The following is a 20,366-nucleotide window of genomic DNA, read 5'->3' as shown; positions in this document are numbered from 1 at the left end:
TTAGTTTAAACTGTTTTAGAAAGATGTTGATTTTGTTTTTATGGCCCTTTTGGAAGCTGTAGTTTGTGGTTATACTGAAATGTGTTTCTAATACTTAGTCTTCCCTCATTGATATGAACTGAATGGACAAAACATCAGAAACATCCCTCATTTTAAATTGATAACAAGATTCAAATAACAAGAAAGCTAAAGAATAACCAATTTATTAAATAAACAATTTATTGACACTGATTTGCTGTATTTATATTGGCATTTTGTCTTTAAAGAAACACCATTGTCTGCCCTTTTGTTTTTTGCTCTAAATTACTCATTCTTTAATCTAAATTGATTTGTTCCTTACTGGTATTTCTGTTTTGCAGAAAGCACCACAACTAGTCATCTCTCTTTCTGCAGAGAGATGGGCATTTTTCATGATCTGTTACAGGGTTTCCCCCACTTCTCTACTTTTAAGCTATTTGAAAATAAAATGAACATGTTAAGGAAGAACCAGACTTATGTTTGTTCTGCATTGTGTTGCATTTTACAACTGGACTGATCTGCACCTTCCCATGGAGGAACCACAAACCAATGAGATAGATTATACCACAAATAACATCCTTTACCACCTAGATACATGGTGCATTAGTGTGGAAATCATTCAGACTGATATAAAGCAAAGAAATAAATAATCATAGTACAAAAAGGTTAGAATAAAAAATGAAAATATTAATCAAATAAACAACAAGTAAAAAGAAAATAAATTCAAGATGTGTGCGGTGCGTACGCATTTTCTGTTTGTAGTTAGTCAATGTATAAGTACACGTTTCTACATGCACTGTGATCTATTTATCTCTCGAAATTACTATTTATTTAGCGGTCAGTGACGTAAGTGTCATGAAGGGCAACGGGAGCTACACGGACCGAATTTAACGGCGCACAGTAGGCGGGACTTACTGTTGATTGACAGGTCCGTGAACAAATGGGACTGCAGAGACTGCCGCTGTTGTGGAAACCGTTAACCAATGACAATCAACAGGGGGAGCAACAGCCTCACCGTGGTAAATGTAAACGGTAGGAGCTGTGAACATGGGTTTGTTAGTCTCTTAGAGACAGTTGCTGATGAATAACTGTCTCTTTTTATCAGCTAACGTTACATTAAAACGTTATCCTGACATCAGCTTACAGGGGGGAATTGTAAACATAATGATTTTGTCAAGGACAGGGCATATTTTTGCAATGTCAGTCCCTGAAATGAACCACACGTGAAACAGCGAGTACATTAAACGTTTGGTTTTAGTATTATTAGTATCTTATATTATGCTGCCACTGCCGTCCATATATCGTGGGATATGGAGAGCTGCTGTCCACACACTTAGGACAAGGTTTGTTGCTAAATATCTGTTTTCTAACCACTATTTCTGAAACTGCCCCTTTTGTCGTTTTCCTTGTAGTAGACAGTAGTGGAAGAAGTACTCAGAACCATTACTTAAGTAAAAGTACCAACACAACAATGTAAAAATACTCACTTACAAGTAAAAGTCCAGTATGAAAAATCATACTGAAGCAAAAGTACCTGTTTTACCAGCAAAATGTACTTGTAGTATTAAAGTAAAAGTACTAATTTCGTCCTTCTGACTGATAAAACGTATGACATTATATTATTAATACTGAAGCATCAGTGTTAGAGCAGCATGTTACTGTTGTAGCTGCTGGAAGTGGAGCTTGTTTGAACTACTTTATATACAGGTAGCTAGTTTAGTCCAGTGGTTCCCAACCTAGGGGTCGGGCCCCTCCAAAGGGTTACCAGACAAATCTGAGGGGTCATGAGATGATTAATGGGAGAGAAAAGATGACAAAACGAAGTTCTGATACACAAATCTGTTTTCAGTTTTTGGACTTTTTCTTTAATCTTTGATTTTTGATGAAATATTGGATCATTTGAACATTTATTGAAATGAAACCATGTGAGAAGTTTAGAGGAAGAATCACTATTTGGTGGAGCTGTTAACAACTCATAGACATCTGAGATATGACCCCGACTACACACTGCTTTTTGTAAGATGTCAAAAGCCAAAAAGGTTGGAAACCACTGGTTTCATCTTTAACGATGAGTTGTATTTTAAAAGCTCGTTATATTATCCATTGTGTCAAATCTTTATCTGAAAAATAACTAAAGCTGTCAAATAAATGTAGTGGAGTAGAAAGTACAATATTTCCCTCTGAAATGTAGTTCACTGAAACTGTGCCAAGTAAATGTACTTGGTTACTTTCCACGGCTGGTAGTAGATTAATACAGAAATACGAACACTGTAGAAATGAAATATTGCCATTTAGCTTGTTTCAAAGGTGATTTCATGTATGTTTCAATACATATGGCGCCCCAAAACAGACAAAAGGCAGTAAAAGATTATCAGATCAAAAACATGATGAAACACATCAATAAATAATACTGTTAGTTAAATAATACGGATGGGATGTAAGAAGAAATATCTTTATACTTTTCTTTAAACTTCAGTTTGTTATTAAATGAGAAACGCTTTTTATATTTTCCTTTTTACCACCAACAAATTTTATTAAATTATTTTCAACTCCATAGTTTTCCTGTGATTTTGGTCTTGGCACATATTTAATAATTTATTTTTTCCCTTTTTTCTCAATGTAAATATAAAGGTTTATATTTCATAATACACTCGATTTTTTATTCTAACAGTATTATTTGTTGACATACCCTACTATATTTTTGATTTGATAACCTTCACTTCCCTTTGTCAGTTTCAGGGCTCTATAATATAAGGATTGTCATTATATAATACAACTTATAGCATGCCTATATAGATAAGTAACCAACATATTAGACCCTATATTAGACTTAAATAATCTAATATATAATTAGAGGTTACATTGTGTCTCACTATTTTCTTTTCCCCAGCAGAGGAAATCCATTCAGCAGACACCTGGGCACCTGTGATGGAGTCCCAGCTGGACTGGTGGATGCTGAAACCATCTTTGCCTTGTCATCAGGCCATGGCAGGTGTGGGGTGGCCGTGGTACGGGTCAGTGGTCCCGCCTCAGTTACAGCCCTCAGGTGCATGGCCGGGCTAACACGTAGCCTGCCTTCTCCTCGCACCGCCCTGTTACGGAGCATCACAGATCCCCGATCCAAAGAAGTGCTGGACCGAGGACTTGTCCTCTGGTTCCCAGGTGTGCTCACTTGGACCACACACACATTTCATCTCTTCACCTTTCATCTGTGCTTTTTTAAGGATGGATGGATGGTGGATGGATGATACAGTACAGTATAGGATAATGCTGATGAATAGAGTGTTTTAAGTGACTTTTTCTCATATCAAAATTTGTGTTACATTATATCTCCATGTGTTAAGGATATACATGGATGTTCAAGCACTTTCAAGTCTATGCGAGTGGATTTTTATGCCATACTGATGTAAAAGTAACATACCATACCCTAAGTACTTAGAAAAAATACAAACCATCTTGCAAGACGGCACTGAGTGCCTGAGTGAGTGAGTGAGTGAGTGAGCAACTATCATTTCATTATCAATTAACCAGTCGTTTTGGGGTTTTTTTACGATTCATTGTTTGGTTTATAAAATGTCAAAAAATAGTGAAGAATTAGAAGTTCTAGGAGACCAAGGTGACTTTTTGGGACTCTCTGTTTGTTTTGTCAAAACAGCATTTCAAAACACAAATCAAATTTAACATAATAAACTGCAAATCCTCATATCTGATCAACTGGAAGTAGTGAATGTTTGGCATTTTTGCATGATAAACGATCAAAAGGATTATTGATTATCAGAATTGCTTTTTCTAATCTTCTTTTAATCAGTTTATTGATTAATGAACTCATTTTTTCAGTAGTATTTAGAATCCTTTGGTGTAAGGTGATGCCAGAACAGCATGCTTGCTGAATATTGATGTTAATTTCCGTCTCCCATGTTAAGAATATTTAGATCAATCATCTTTCACTGCCTGTTGAAGCCCGATAAGCCAAAGCTGATGTGTTTTATGTCATCACAGTATTATGTCTTCACCCTTGTAAACATGAAAGTATTTCTTGGATTTTGCTCCTTCTACATATTTAAATGACTAAAGAACATTCGTCCTGTTGTTTCTCTTGTGTTCTTGTCATCAGCTCCTCACAGTTTCACAGGAGAGGACAGCGTAGAGTTCCACATCCACGGCGGCCCCGCTGTCATTACTGCTGTCTTACAGGCTCTGGGTAACATCCAGTTGTCATTATGAATATGATAATTATGTGTTATACAACTTGATATAATGCAGTATAACACACATACAGCACCATGTGATGTACAGTCAATGTTGTTTTAACATTTTTCTCAATGTTTGTGCCCATTCTATTTGATTCTATTCACAGCCTCGACTTCTCAAGCTTTAAGCCTGCATAAATATTCTAAACACAGTATGTGGTCGAGTTATGTGACTGTCCATCAGTGTGACTTAAAAGGAAAAACTGACACACATATTCCTATTTCAAAGATACTTATAATATGGGCCTTGGCAGGCATGTCAATCCCACCGTGACCAACAAATACATGTTATACTGCAGTTCTCAAATTGGCCTTCTAGAGGGCAGTATTGTATAAATCTGAAATGGTTCACATTTCAAGGTTATCACCAGTTAATATAAGGTTATCATTAATCATGAATAGTGAGATAAGAAAATAGTACAGTGCATTTATAAGACATTTTTGAATAATTCTTGATTTTGAAAACTGAATAAAAGGTAGTCACACTGTTAGAAGGATGATAACTAGTCAGTAGCTTGTTAAACAGAATATTTTGCTCCAGTTAACAGATTGTGATCTTATTTGGCCAAATGGTTTTGTGCTTACTGTTGTCTCCTCCTCAGAAAACTGTTGTGAAAACAATGAAAATGTAACTTTTTAAACCTGCACAGTTGTCTGTTGAACCCTGAGTGACACATTGACTCTGTGTTTGATCCTCTCTGGTTTGTGTGTGTGTGTGTGTGTGTGTGTGTATGTGTGTGTGTGTGTGTGTGTGTGTGTGTATGTGTGTGTGTATTGTGTGCATGATGCATACCAACCACCCGACTCATACATTTTTTCATGTTTGTATGCTGTGTGTGTGTTTGTTTCTCAGGAAGCGTGCCTGGCATGAGGCCTGCTGAAGCTGGAGAGTTCACGCGGAGGGCCTTTCAAGCAGGGAAGCTTGGCCTGACAGAGGTAGGTCAAGAAGAGCATGTACAAACAAATCTCTGCAGATTTGTATCATATTTTTGATTAATTATACAGGACAAATATGGAAAAAACAAGTTAAGATATGAACAGGGATTTCAAGTTCATATAATGTCAACATTGAATTTTTTTTACATATTTTGCCCTTTGTACATTTCTTTCATTGGGTTGTCAAAAATTTCTGCATAAATGCAGCTGTGGGTCCCTCAAGATGGTAAATTATGGCTGAGAGAAATGGTGTTTGTTCTATTTTTTTCGCCAATGAGCAGCCGAGTATGCAGCCACAAACAGTAATACAGGTCTGTTCAGGATTGTCTGTCTACTGTGTATGACGTGATATCATGATTTAAAGTAAATTTTAGCATTATAAATTGAGTTTTTATTTATCAGTCGGCAATGCAAATGTATTTTTACATTTTAATTTTTACAGTATAACAGAATTGCCCCTGAAAATGATCAAAATGTTTTGTAAAATCAGAACAAGGAAGTAAAATTCTTCCTGAGAGAAGAAGCTAATGTCTTATCCCAGTAAGATATGAGATACGATAAACTTTACTGTCCCTAAAAATAATTTTTCTTGTCAAGAACATAAAAACAGTCTAATGAGCACCATAAATCGTACACACAGCAGCATCACATGCTTATAAAGCCATATAACTGGTTCTGTAAATAACACGTTTGGAGGGGAATCCTGCAATCACACAGTTAGTCATAACATTAGTATTGCAATATCTAGCTTTATAAAGATAGATATTGCAATATAAAAGTGTTTCTTTTGTACTGGTTCTTATTTATAATAATGCTCCTTGAAGGTTGAGGGGCTTGGGGATCTGATTCATGCTGAGACAGAGGCCCAGAGGAGGCAGGCTCTCCGGCAGATGTCAGGAGAACTGGGACGCCTCTATCAGGACTGGACTCACAAACTGAAACGGGTAGGTTGTCCTGTAGATACTGATGGTGTACACAGTGGTTTTCTCCATAATAAACAGATAGTAGACATGCAAACAGATAGATGTTGTCATTAGACTTGGAGCTGTGAGCTTAAAGGTAAAAAAAAGTGTAGTACTGCATGTGTGGCAAGAACTGAAGAGTCCGGCTTCAAATCAGGTTTTGAGCGCTTTTCTGACGTTGTGGTTTTATCGTGGTCTCTGATGCTAGAATATGGAACTGACTTTCTTTTTTAATTTTTCTATATGATGCAAAACTATGTTTTATTGATGTTTGGTGTGCGATTTTTCCCCAGCCTTTTAAACATTTATGTGGTTTTGTCTCTACTGTAGAAACTGTGATTAGTTGGATGTTACATTTCTGCTTCTCAGACACTTCTAGTCACAAAAATGTACATTTTGCCTTTTGGAATCAGACTTTGCTCTGGATTTAAACTCATCTTGACCACCTTTGGACCTGGTCTTGACTCATAATCTACTAGATATGGTCTTTGAGTCATATCTCAGGTGAACAGGTAGCAACCGTCTTTGTGTTTTGTCTTGACAGCAGAAACAAGCTGAACTCCTCCTTCTCCTTGGAGACACATTGTCCATGTTCATGATGTCTAACATTTCTCTGGAAACAGTGTTATTTACAGTGACGGGAAAAAGCCCGTCTGTACTGTGCTGTAGGTTGGGCCTCAGTAGTTTCACACCCAAAACAATGCTGTCTGTTGTTTTTCTTTGGTATCTCGCAATGGCTTTTGCAGCACACCGTTGATGGATTAACTAATAGGAATTGGAGGCTTCCTGTTTTCATTTGGCTGTTGTACCTACCCATTGTGTTTGTCTTTTTAATACTTAGAATCCCAATATTAATTTTTATGATCCATTTTATGGGGTGCTCCTGTGATTTAGGGGTCAAGATGTCAACCATGAACTGCAGAGTCCCTGGTTTAAGTCTGGCTGGGAACCGTTTCTTGTCATCTCTCTAATAAAGATATTTATCTTGCATCCTATTTAGCACTGGAAACACACAACACACCAAACACATTCGAAGGAAGAAAAGGAATAAATTGGACATAATGTCACTTCACATAGAGAAACCTGTCCGGTTTTCTAAAATACTGATACTTATTCTTGCAGGTATACTAATACATCATTATCAATTGCCAATATTATCAATATACTTTTAAATATAATTTCAAACACATTATGGTGTTACTACCACTGCCATTATTCCTAGTTTGAAACTAATTCAAGTCTTTTTTAAAATATATAATTTATCATATAATTCCAGTAAACTTGAATAAAAATAGTATATTTCCCAGCAGATAAGAGCACAGTTTTGTACGACCATAATATCTGATTCATATTAGTGTTGATCTACTGAAGGACCACATTGTTTCGATTTGTTAATACAGTTTATATGTCGTTGTTGTTGTTTTTACTATTATGTGATAACTGATGTGGCTGAAAGGATGAGGTCAATGACCTCAACACTTCCTCTGGTCAGCACTCTGACTCTCTGTCAAAAAGCTTTGTGATGATTACACAGAACTAGGTGTTCTGTGTATTCTGCTCCGTCCTGGCATCAGAATCACGGTCAAAGCTACTGAGAGTCAGTGACCTTGTTAATTTGGACTTTCCTGAGGAAAGCAACTCATGCGCAGTTCCACCATCACTCAAGTGACACCCATTCAATGTTGTTTCTTCTGAACAGCTGGCTTAGCATTGTTTGGAAGGATTAAACAGCGTAATGCCAAGTACAGCTGTTGTTCGTCTGTCACTCAAGACTGGCACACAAACAAGACATGAATATATTCTATGCAGCAGTATTGTCTTTCTTATCTAAACAGTATCCTGTATACCGCATATATAAATAGTTGTATGAAAGCTGATCCACTCTTTAAGATAAGATATATTAGAGTGAAGGAAGAATCAGTTCAACTGTAAAATTCACATTACTGTACAATAGTTGAGTACAGGGGTTAGTGACTGTTGTTGAAAGCTAGTGATCTGACCAAGACATAGGCTTCTTTTCGCACCACCTGATACTTGAGCAAGCTGTCAAAGAAGTTCAGAAACTTCATGCAGTTGAGCTTGAACTTCTCTGGGAGAGAACTTTTTTGAATGTTGCAGCTATCCAAGGTCACGTTTGTATTTTGTGTTAAGTTTTTTGCATGCAAGTTGTTTGCATACGGTCTCACAATTATTAATGAGACTTCCAGATAATAAGCTACAGGCGCTTATTACAATGATATGGTGGTATATGTGGTCTGGCTTATTTCTGAGTTCTTTTTTCACACCATGTTATGGCAGGTCAGAGCAGCAGGTCACTGAACACAGATGAACGCTTCATGGCTGCGAGCCAAACCCTCCTTTTCTGTGGTATGTTTTGGAGAATGACCAGCGATACTTTGGCACCAGGTCTGACCAACAAGTCCAGGTGTTCTCCCTGGAGAAACTTTGTTGAGCTGCTTGTCTACAGCTCTTTTAGGAAGATTCCTGGAAGCAATTAAAAGGTGCTTTTATTTTGGACGAAGCTTTCTTGGAATCCAGTTAATCAGAAGTATACCATCTGCATGATGCTTTGTGTCATACCCTGATTTGACACCTAAACAATGCAGCTTTTTTAACTGTTGGCTTCCCACTTTTGTGAATGGATTAAAGTATGGGGATTTCATGCTTCCTGTTTTCGTGCAGCTATACTACTATTGTGTTTATGTTCTGCAGTGTCAATCAAGATACTGATCGGTGATGTGGTGGAAATACAATAGCTTTTCTTCTCCTGAACTCCGAGTTAAAGTGAATTTCAAAAGTGTGGCAATGATGTAAATGGAAGAAGGTCAGAGGAAGTAGTATTTATATACACCAGATAGACACACTGTATACATTTATAGTTGAACACTATTTAAAAAAACAGAATAAAAGCAGAAAAGAATACTGAAAATGTTATTTTTTATGCCTCCGTGCTGGCAACAGCCATGGTCAGAGGCATTAGTTTTCCAGTTGTTTGTCTGTCTGTCCGTCTGTCCCATCCTTGTGAATGCGATATCTCAGGAACGCCTTGAGGGAATTTCTTTAAATTTGGCACAGATATCCACTTGGACTCAAGGATCAACTGATATGATGGTTTTTGACCGTAACTCAAGAAATCATGTGCTGTCTAATAGGATAAAATCAAGAAGTGATGACATTTTATACCCAAAAGGTCAAAGGTCAACTTCACTGTGACATCATATTGTTCTGCAAAAACACTTTTCTCGCCATTATTCAATGCCATAACTCAGGCACAGAAGGAGAGATTGTGACCATAGTTCACTTTTGGTCAGATACTGAATTGGTGACACTAATCTTGGGTTCACGCCTTGAAACTGTGGTGATCGTATAGATCTTCCTCTGTGCTGCCAGGTGAAAGATGCGTGTGAAGTGTCCACGTTTTAGAATTTGTAGCTTCTTTGCAACATGCATATCTGAAGCTTTGTCTACTGTCATGGCTGCAACTTTGTGCTCTATCAGAATCAGCTTTATTGACCAAACATGTGAACACATACAAGCAAAATACACTTAATACCTTTTGTTTAATTCCTTCAAAGTCTTCACTTCAAATATTATATGGGTCTGGACAGACATGGATGTAAACTGCAACTTTAGCGGTTGGCGGAGGCATACAACCACAAGGATGAATTTCTAGTTGACCCGCGCTAGAGGGTGCTGCTAGGTGTGGTGCTTTTTTGCTCCAGATAAATAAAGACTTGTGTTTTGTGTCCTGACTGGTTCATGTTTTGAACGTTCAATGAATTCGTTACAGTAGCCTTTATTTTTATTATGCACAAGTATCACCAGCAACATGGTAATATGCCCATGGTTGAAAAAGCTACGGCAGCAGCAAGATATACTGCCTGTTTACTGTCGCTGGCATTTTCTGTGCTACTCACCTTTTAACATTTCAACATACAAATAAACTTGACAGTATCACTAGAGAACAATTTTAAAAAATGCATTTTGATGCAAGTCGCACTGAAGCGAGTATGAGGCTTTAGCAGTCTGGGTTCGACAAATCAAGAGGGTATCTTCCATAGTTACAGTGTTTTTAGTACTTTTTTCCTTTTTGTGTTACAATCTCTGCGCCATGGCTCCGCAGGGAACACTGTCTGTTGAAGCATGAACAGGGAATTTCACACTGAAAAGATAAGTAACTTTTAAATTGGTATCTTACAAAATATGTCTAAGTCAGACTGCTGCAGCCTCACGTTAGCTTCGGCTGAACTTAAGAATGCATTTTTGCACGGAGCAAGGACTGTGGGTTCTTGTCTCCCATGTCTTACAGTGAAACTGAACAGATCTCTTTGTGGTTGAAATGGAGAGGAGGAACAATTTTAGTGACTAACAATGCTTTTAATATACATATAGGCATGTGGGTATTTATTTTAAGATTGATTTCAGTGTGTTAGTTAACTGGTTTAAGTAAAACCTGCATTTCATCCTCTTCCCTTCTCTCCGTTCTGTTTTGCGCTGTCTCACAGTGTCTCGCCCATGTGGAGGCCTTCATAGACTTCAGTGAGGATGAGCTCATTGAGGATGGGATCTTAAACCAAGGTATGTATGCAAAAAAAAAAAATCACAGCACAGTCATTCTTGGGGCTTCAGAGGGAGGTGTGGGGCTCTGTTTCTTTCTAAGGAGAGAGGAGTCAGGCTGTCTTTCCTGTTTGGATCTTCAACTGGCCATCGTGCGCGTTTGCTGCAGTGTAGGGAGAAGCCATAGACATCAAACTGCTTAAAAAACAATTTCCTTTTAGGAAGTGTGGAGAGAAGGCCAGGGGGACAGTAGAGGCATTCGTCTTGCCTTCAAAGCCAACCTGCCATGTCACTCACAGGAATAGTACTATCAGTAGCACCGTCTGCAGCCCAACTGTGCTTTCTATGCACAGGTTTCCCATTCTCACAGTGCATGCGAAGGTGAGTGTGTGTGTGTGTGTGTGTATGTATGTGTGAGGGATGTCCCCCTTGAGTCTGTCGCCTGCTGTCTGGCACTGGCAGAGCTCTTTAGAAGCCTCAGATGTTGTGAAGTTCCGACACAATAAACCCTGGGAACTATTTGTTTGTTTTGGTGGCATGGAATGTTGGCTCACGCCTCGGAGGCAAGCTACAAATAAATAATAGACCTGTTTCCAAAAATAGAAAAGCTGGCATAAATACTTTCCATCGCCACCTGCAAACATACAGATAATGACAGGACAAGTTATCTCAAGTTGGGTGTATTAATGTGCTCGATTCAGGTTCACCAGAAATTAACATTTTTCACTCTAAGAAAAATGATGTACAGTGCATTCAGAAAGTATTCAGACCCCTTCGCTTTTTTCACATTTTGTTATGTTGCAGTCTTATGCAGTTGTTTAAATTCATTTTTTGCCCTTATCAGTCTACACTTAATAGCCTATAATGACAAAGTGAAAACAAAATTTAAAAAATTTTGGCAAATTAATTAAAAAGGAGATGTTTCTGCACCTTGATTGGAGTCTACTTGTGGTAAATTCAATTGATTGGACATGATTTGGAAACCTGTCTATATAAGGTCTCACAGCTGACAATGCATATCAGAGCAAAAACCAAACCATGAGGTCGAAGGAACTGCCTGCAGAGCTTAGAAGCAGGATTGCGTTGAGACACAGATCTGAGGAAGGCTACAAAAAATTCTGCTGCATTGACGGTTCCCAACAGCACAGTGGCCTCCATAATTCTTATATGGAAGAAGTTTGGAACAACCAGGACTCTTCCTAGAGCTGGCCGCCCAGCCAAACTGAGCAATCAGGGATGAAGGGCCTTGGTAAAAGAGGTGACCAAGAACCCAATGGTCACTCTGGCTGAGCTCCAGAGATCCTGTGTGGAGATGGGAGAAACGTCTAGAAGGACAACCATCACTGCAACACTCCACCGATCTGGGTTTTACGGCAGAGCGGCCAGACGGAATCCTCTCCTCAATGAAAGACACAGGAAAACCTGCTTGGAGTTTGCGAAAAATCACCCAAAGGACTCTCAGACTGTGAGAAACAAGATTCTCTGGTCTGATGACACCAAGATCGAACTGTTTGGCCTCAATTCTAAGTATCATTTCTGGAGGAAACCAGGCAGTGCTCATCACCTGCCCAATACCATCCTAACGGTGAAACATGGTGGTGGCAGCATCATGCTGTGGGGGTGTTTTTCAGCGGCAGGGACTAGGGGACTGGTCAGGGTGGAGGGAAAGCTGAACGGAGCAAAGTGCAGAGATATCCTTAATGAAAACCTGGTCCAGGAGTGTTCGGGACCTCAGACTGGGCCGAAAGTTCACCTTCCAACTGGACAATGACCCTAAGCACACATCCAAGACAACGTAGGAGTGAATGACCTTGAGTGACCCAGCCACAGCCCTGACTTGAACCCAATCAAACATCTCTGGAGAGACCTGAAAATGGCTGTCCACCGATGGTCCCCATCCAACCTGACAGAGATTGAGAGGATCTGCAGAAAGGCAGAAAATCCCCAAATCCAGGTGTGCAAAGCTTGTTGCATCATACCCAAGAAGACTTGATGCTGTAATCGCTGCCAAAGGTGCTTCAATTAAGTACTGAGTAAAGAGTCTGAATCCTTATGTCAATGTGATATTTAAATTTTTCCTTTTTAATATAATATTTTTGTTTTTTGTTTGATTTGATAGAGATGGATATCATGGACACATACTAATCATAAAAGTTTATTGTTAAGGCAAAAAAAGGACTAGAAAAGTATTGAATTTTAATTTGATGAATTTCTGTTTGCTGATGATTTTGTTTGTCTTGTTTTCTTAATTATATATATTTTTACTTTTAACATGTTTTAAATAAAAATTGAATTGACTGAATAAATTTGCCCAAATTTCTAAAATTCTGTCATCACTTTGTTTTAAGTGTAGATTTGATGAGTGGAAAAAATGAATTTAAACTATTTTAGCGAAAGGCTGCAACATAACAAAATTTGAAAAAAGTGAAGAGGTCTGAATACTTTATGAATGCACTGAATTGTTGAAGCATCATATTGTAAAAAAAAGAAGAACCTTTCCCCGTCTGTCATATGCGGAAAGAGACAGGCCATGACCTATTTTTCGTCCAGACAAAAGATGTCAGACACCGGAGGACAGGGTCTTTTTTCCTTCAAAGGACAAAAATTCCTTTTACAAGGTCACGAAAGTGAAGTTAAACATGAAACCTTCGTCACGTCCTTTTCCCTCCTCTGTCTCTCTCTCCCTGTCACCGCCACAGTGGACGGTTCATTGTATGATCTGCAAACAGAGATGGAGCGACACCTAAAAGATGAGAGGAGGGGCGAGCGGCTACGCAGCGGAGTCCAGGTGGTCATCGCTGGAGCTACTAATGCAGGGAAAAGTAGCCTCCTGAACACACTCTGTAAGAGAACCAAGAAAACCCACACACACACTCCATGAAGGGATTAAGATTAGAACGTGACATACTATCTTCTAAATGCAGACTTAAGGACTTAAGTGTTGAATCATGCTGCTGTCAGTCACGAAGGAGAAGAAGGTAGAATCAGTCATAAATAAGCAGCATGATTTAAAAAATGTTTTGAAATGTGCATTCATTAAAATGCAAACACTGTGCTCTGTGCACAGAAAGTGAGAAAAAAAATCAAACATCCTTGCCAAGACAGGATTTTGTGGAGAAGACGAATCTAGAAACAAGCAGCAGTCTGACTCTGAAATCAGGCAGTGTGAAAGTTGTCATGGGGATTAGTGTTGTACGCTTTGACCCTCAGCTCCAACATTCAGGGTTTGGTTTAAATTTGTTTAAAAAATAGCTGAAGTTTCATTTTGAGCAGAAGTTTTTTCTTGTTTCCCTAAAATCAAAAGTAAACATCACAAAAGTTGAGCGTAAAATTTTTGACCTTGGAAATAGTGTTTTGACACGATGAAGTTAACTTAAGGTCCATTTATTAGCTTTTTTCTTTCAACCACATCTTGCAGTCTTCATTAGCAAAAGCAGTTTGCAAGCTTTGATTATTTTGTAAAACAAGCACAAGTTATTTTATTTGCTTAAATGTTACAGTCTCTAACCTTTTCATCTAAAAATCAGAATGTGAGGCGTATTATCTTAATCTACTTTCATAGCACAGGAACACAATCTTAGTCTTTTAAATCTGGTCAGGCATTCGAGACACAGTCTGCAATAATTTGCAATTGATAGTGAAGCAATGACAGTTAATAATGACATGTGTATATACAGTAAATAAATATAGTAAATATAGAAGTAAACATTCTATATTTAACACATTTCACACGTAATGTTGTAGCGTCTCAATTTTCTCACTCCCAGGCAGTTCCTAAAACCCTTGTTGTTTATGCTGTAAAGTTATATTTGTTTAGAATATTGTATCCTGAAATCATTTAGGATCATTTTATATAAACTACTCAGAGTGAAGGCTTGGCAGGGGCCCCTCACAACTTCCTATCGGAATAACAGGAGTATTTGTCAAACTTAAGATAAAATCCTGTTATCATTTCCTCTCCTGATAAGTCTACCCAATGACGTGAGCTCACCCAGTCTGCACTGACAAGTAATAATGAGGTGTTTGGATTGAATAAATAAAGAATAATCAGTTATTTAACATAGGAAAATCTTTAAAAAAAGAACAAAAACATGAGGAAGGGGGATTGTTTTTCCTCTGTTTTGAGATTTTGACGCCAGCTTTTAGAAAATTATTAAAACAAAGGAAAATGTACAAAATTATTTTGATGATGACTTTTTTTAGACTAATTCTGCAACTTTGGGCTCACTTTTGATTTTGTGATTTCTATATTTTTTTTCTTGTCAATAAATTCATATAAGAACCAACGATGAATTGATCCTACTAACATGTATTGCCTGTGTAGCCAATGGCTAATATAGTGGAGCTCATTCCTCTGTGCCGTCGACCTCCATCGTTGTCCAAAAACCATTAAAATGCATTTGTGAGTCACACTGTTGCCTCAGGAGACATATTCACTAGAGCACCAAATCTCCTGCTAAAAATAGGCCCCAACAAATGTACTATTTAATCCTGTTTGAGTAACATTTTCAAAAACTGGTGCCCAGCAGTTTAGGAACAAATGGGCTTCTGGCTGAGAGCCATAGACAGGTTAGGTAAGCTGGAAAGTACTGAAAGACGGACAAACACACTGTTGGTTTCAGTCTTTTCATGGAATTTGTTGATGAAGAAGAAAAATATAGAATATCACCAGCTTTATCCTCTAACTTTTAACCTTTTTTAAATCCAGGCCAGAGACCTGCAGCCATTGTGTCTCCCATTGCTGGGACCACCAGGGACGTAGTGGAGACAGCACTGGACATCGGTGGCTTCCCTGTCCTCTTGAGTGACACAGCCGGCCTCAGGGACAGCCCGGACATGGTGGAGAGAGAGGGGGTCCGCCGGGCTCGGGAAAGGTAGCAGAACATTTACTGCTCATGTGCTGCTCATTTGTCCATAATGTGAGACAGGCAAACTAGCCCTGAGATGGATGCTGCACTTGCTGCTGAACAAAGAAAGGAAGAAATAAGTCATTCCTTTCCCCTGTTCATATGTAATTTAATGTAATGTCTGTGTAACCTCCTGAGTTTATATTATTGCTGACAATTGTATTTATAACTATTGCACAGTTATAAATACATGGAACAAACACCCTGAGGAGGTTATGCAATGAAGTTGTAGAGTATTTACCTCAAGTAGTGTGATGTAAATGACATGGCCATTCACTGACAGCCGCTTCCACTGTTTACACGGAGGAAGAATAGTAATACTTGTTGGAGTCGTCATCACTACTTTGTCATATACAAACAGGCTAACAGACAATGGACGCTCGCACACACACACACTGTTCAATCAACTTTTATACACATGTATGTACACATGACATGACATGTTTTATCACATATGGGTACTTTGTGTTTCACTATACAGTATGTTAATTTACATGCCAAAAAAAGATGAAGTGTTTCCCCAGTACTTGTGTTCTTGGCAGGGGGGGATCGCATCTGACACAGTAATTAGGCTTTAAATCACATTGAAACTGCTACCAGTAACATTTGTTAAATGGTAGAAGACGAAACCTTTTCAATGGGAAAACATGCTGTTTGTTGCTGTTTGTTTGTTGCTGTTTTTCATTTGAAAAACAACATAAACATGAATCTCTTAAGATTTGTTTCGTAACTAGTAAAAACAGATGGAAGACAAATGGAAAGAAAACCTAACTGCACAAATACAATTTTCAGCGCAAACACTCATCCTTTATGGATTGTGTAAGTTAGTTGGGTGACCTGGTGGCTCTATAGGAAGCGTGGGCAGTTTGTCTTCTATAGGGAACTTTCTGTGCAGGGAGCAGGTCAGAGGCTCGTGACCCAGGTCACTAGAGGAAGGACGTGGCGAGTACAAGCATCCGCTGCTGCTGCTGCTACCTCACAGTGAGACCCGAGGCAAAGTAGTGGCTTTGTGCTGGTGGCAACATCAACCTCAGTATTTAAAGTGAATAAGATTTAGATTAATTCATCTTTTAAAAATGACTTAAATACCAAAATTAGAGACCAGGGAACCACGCTTCTACCCTGAGGCATCATATCAGCGTACATTTGCAGCTTCTACAGTAACCAGAAATTTTATTATATTGTAATAATGCAAAATGCTATCAAGTAGAAAATGTACCTGAGTAACCAGAAAATCTTAGTGGACTCTTTTACAGCCACCTTTGAAATCATTTTGTCTTGATCGATATGAAGAATCAATATGGTCTCTGGGGAAAAAAAATCAATAATGTGTATATTATGGCCAAAAGGTATTTGTTATTTTACGTGATGTTGATATGATATTAGTGCATCTCTCAGTTCTAGGTTTGCCTACAGTGTAAAGATTAAGATTAAAAAAGTATTCTGCATTAAAAATAAAAAGTCTTAATAATGAATTGCTTTGTTTTCTGCAGGGTGGAGCAGGCAGATCTGACTCTGGTGGTTGTGGACTGTGCTCACCTCCCCCCTGATGCCCAGCAAGCTTCAGCTTTCCTTGAGGAACACCTGAGGAGCGTCCTGCCCTCACAGGAGCAGTGTCAGACAGGTATCATAGCTAGACTTCATCTGCTTCTTCTTCTGCTGGACTACCAGTGAGGCTTTCAACTTAATTTTGAAGGATTATGTGCAGTGGGACAGTAAAAGAGTTTTTATCATTATCATTTTGGCATTTCTTATTAAAAATCCCCCTTCTCTACGTATCACAGCATTTCCTGTAGACAGGTGCCTCCTGGTGCTGAATAAGACGGACCTGCTGCCTGAGGAACAGAGGAAAACGTTGGACAGGGAGCTGAGACAGATCTCTGGACTCCCTCCTGTCTGTCTGGTCTCCTGCCACACTAATGACGGACTGCATGACTTCCTCACAGTGCTACACAGCAGTGTCAAGACTCTGTGAGTTCCTATAATATATTAAATTTTGTTGTGCCAGGGCGACGATGTATGAGAAAGATTAATTTCTTGTTTCTTCTGTAGGACGTGTGATGATTATATAAAAACCAAAATTAATATCAGCATGGACACATCTTAAAGGAATACGCTTAGGTTTTTGTACAGATTAAACTAAAGCCATAAAGTGTAAATTAGCGAGAGTCAGGTTAGCTGTTTCCCCCTGCTTCCAGTCTTTATGCTTAGCTAACCGAGTGCTGTCTCAAGTTTCATATTACACAGGCAGATATAACAGCGGTATCAGTCTTCTCATCTTAGTTTGGGCAAGTTTGGTCAACATAATGTTTTTAAATGTGCTCAATGAATAAATTTGACTTGAGAGTTGCCAAAGTCAGAAATAAAAAAGGAACCAAACTACAATATGTTTGTGCTGCAAATTGATTGTTTAAATCAGATTTTTTTTTCAGCCATGTGCTTTTTTTCATAGAGTTTTAGTATAAAAACACATAATAATGAGTGTTTTATTTCCCTGTACTCTGACTTCCTCTCTAGGTGTGGCGACCCTCTGTCTGGTGCCCCCACCCTGACCCAGGCTCGTCACAGGGCCCACCTGCAGCAGTGTGTTGCGGCCCTGGCTCAGTACCAACGATATCGCGACACCGACCTCGCTCTGGCAGCCGAGGGTGTCCGGTTGGCCCTCACCAGCCTGGGCCGGATCACTGGACGGGTCGGAGCAGAGGAGATCCTGGATATCATCTTCAAAGACTTCTGCATTGGGAAATAGTCAGATGAGTAGCAGCAAAAACATGAAGCACATGTAATAATAGCCCGCTCAGAGAGGAAGGCCGCATTCTCATATGGTCCCAGAGTACCAGTAGAGAAAATGAGACAAAAGGGGCACAGCTTCGGCATTATGCCAGGCTTCGAGGCACAGCGAGAGTAAGAAGAATGAAATTCATGTTCTTGGCTGCAGAATCACTCTGCTCCCAAGACAATGTTTGTTTTTTGTTAATACACTGAAAATAGTCGAGCGTGATGACAGGTGCCTCAGAGGCCTCATTTATGCTGGACAAGTGTTTGGAAAGTCTTGAGTCGTAGTTATTAAAAATAGATTTTGAAGGCCTTTGATAGGGGAATATTAGGCTCTTGGGTCACATCTTAACAGCCAAAGTAAATTTTGTGCTGCAAAATAAAGCCAGCTGCAGAACTCTGCAAGGTCATGGATTCAAAGTTTGGATGTTTGTTTGTACAGCAAGACAATGAAGAATTTGTTCTTAGGAGCAGGTATAATTTCAGCTGTATTCCTTTGTGTGTGTGTTTCTCCAGGTTGTTCTCTTTGTGAAATCTGTTATTATTTTTAGGTAAAGTATTTATGGGTATTTTTGGCTTTAATTGAGACAGAGGAGAGAGAGATGAGGGATGATGTGCAACAAATGTCCCTGGATAGTCTTGAACCATGGATGGTACAATTACATGGTTAGCGTCTGAAACCCCTTGGCTACCCCTAGATGCCCCTTTGCATGATTTATCTGACTTTGACGCAGTAGACATAGGTAGTGACTATTTGCTGCAACTTACATTGCAGCTTACTTGAAAATCAACTAAATTAAAAGAGTAGTTTGACATTTTTTGACCCTGTCTTTCCAAGAATAATATGAGAAAAACGATACCACTGGGACTTCCATTCAATATGAAGTTGTGTGAGTGTTTTCTTTATCGCGAGGTTACCAGGCAACCACCTTCGACTTCAGGAAGTCATTGGCTGAGCCAAGAAATAGTTTGGCACGCAACGCCCCGTAAGACCACAACTTGTCATTTTTACACTTCATTTTTTGAATGGATTGAAAAAAACAAAACATAACATGTTAAGTGAACTTCAGAGGTGCGGGCGGGCAGATTCTGTTACCTCAGGACAGAGTCAGGCTACTTGTTTCAGTCTTTATGCTAAGGTAAGCTAACCAGCTGCGGCCAGACACGAGAGTGGTATCGATCTTTTCATCTAACTCTCAATTAATAATCATATTTCCCAAAATATCGAACTATTTCTTTAACATGTTGACAGTTAATTCACATATATGGGATCTTTGATATGGACTAAAAGTGATAATGTGCGTTTTTGGAACAAATCTTTTTTTTTTTTTCTTGTAAATCAAACAGATATAAGGCAGACAATTGTTTGTCTCGTGTACAAGGTACTATAGATTTTAGTCATTATCATGCATTGGTTTGTTACTGTAAGTCTTTCTCTCTTTTTTTGCACTTTTCCACATTTGCTTTTATAATTCCAAATGAAAGTTCACATAACAATACACCTTCACATCATATGCTGCCATACAAATGCCCAATGCACTTGCAAGAATTTCTTAACTTGCCAAACCCTGTACTTCACGTGTGATAGTACCCTCATCACTTGAAATGTATGAATGTGTTTTTCAAAAGCTTACTTGTCCTTACAAAGATTGAATTGACATTTAAATTGTTGCCTCACTGTAGCTGTCATTAAATTAAGTACAAATTGTGAAGGCTTTTGTTTTCTGGTGTGTTTCATTGGTCCACCTCTCAGCATAAAGCACAAATCGACATACAGTATGTAAAGAAAGTCAGACCGACCCAACTCCCTTCTCTGCTCTGTGGGAAAGAGACATTTTTGGAGGCGATGCTCTATGTGGCCTTTGTTCCCCTGTCAGTCTGGCCTTGATCAAATATTTATGTTTCCTTGTTGAACTCCTCACCCTTTTTTCCCGGTTGGTTTCTTCTCTCCCAGTCTCTGA

At 38.8% G+C, this 20,366-nt stretch overlaps 1 protein-coding gene across 2 annotated transcripts; it reads left to right on the top strand.

Annotated features, from left to right (window-relative positions):
• The first annotated feature begins 1,022 nt into the window (after nt 1-1,022).
• Nucleotides 1,023-20,117, top strand: gtpbp3 (GTP binding protein 3, mitochondrial). Of its 2 annotated transcripts, none has more exons than XM_044361137.1 (11): nt 1,023-1,361; nt 2,912-3,180; nt 4,133-4,219; nt 5,122-5,204; nt 6,029-6,148; nt 10,672-10,744; nt 13,423-13,566; nt 15,432-15,597; nt 17,124-17,254; nt 17,415-17,601; nt 18,148-20,117. In XM_044361137.1, exons 1-11 carry the CDS (start codon nt 1,297-1,299, stop codon nt 18,377-18,379), a joined length of 1,557 nt encoding a protein of 518 aa, XP_044217072.1. In that variant the 5' UTR covers nt 1,023-1,296; the 3' UTR covers nt 18,380-20,117. The 2 variants fall into 2 exon arrangements, with proteins under 2 accessions (XP_044217072.1, XP_044217071.1); XM_044361136.1 differs by having other exon boundaries at nt 2,909-3,180.
• The last annotated feature ends 249 nt before the right edge of the window (nt 20,118-20,366 follow it).

This window comes from Thunnus albacares, chromosome 9 (genome assembly GCF_914725855.1).
Source record: "Thunnus albacares chromosome 9, fThuAlb1.1, whole genome shotgun sequence".
In the NCBI taxonomy this organism is placed as follows: Eukaryota; Metazoa; Chordata; class Actinopteri; order Scombriformes; family Scombridae; genus Thunnus; species Thunnus albacares.
The sequence above is the reverse complement of the archived record's forward strand: the minus strand, read 5'-3'. Positions and strand labels throughout refer to the sequence as shown.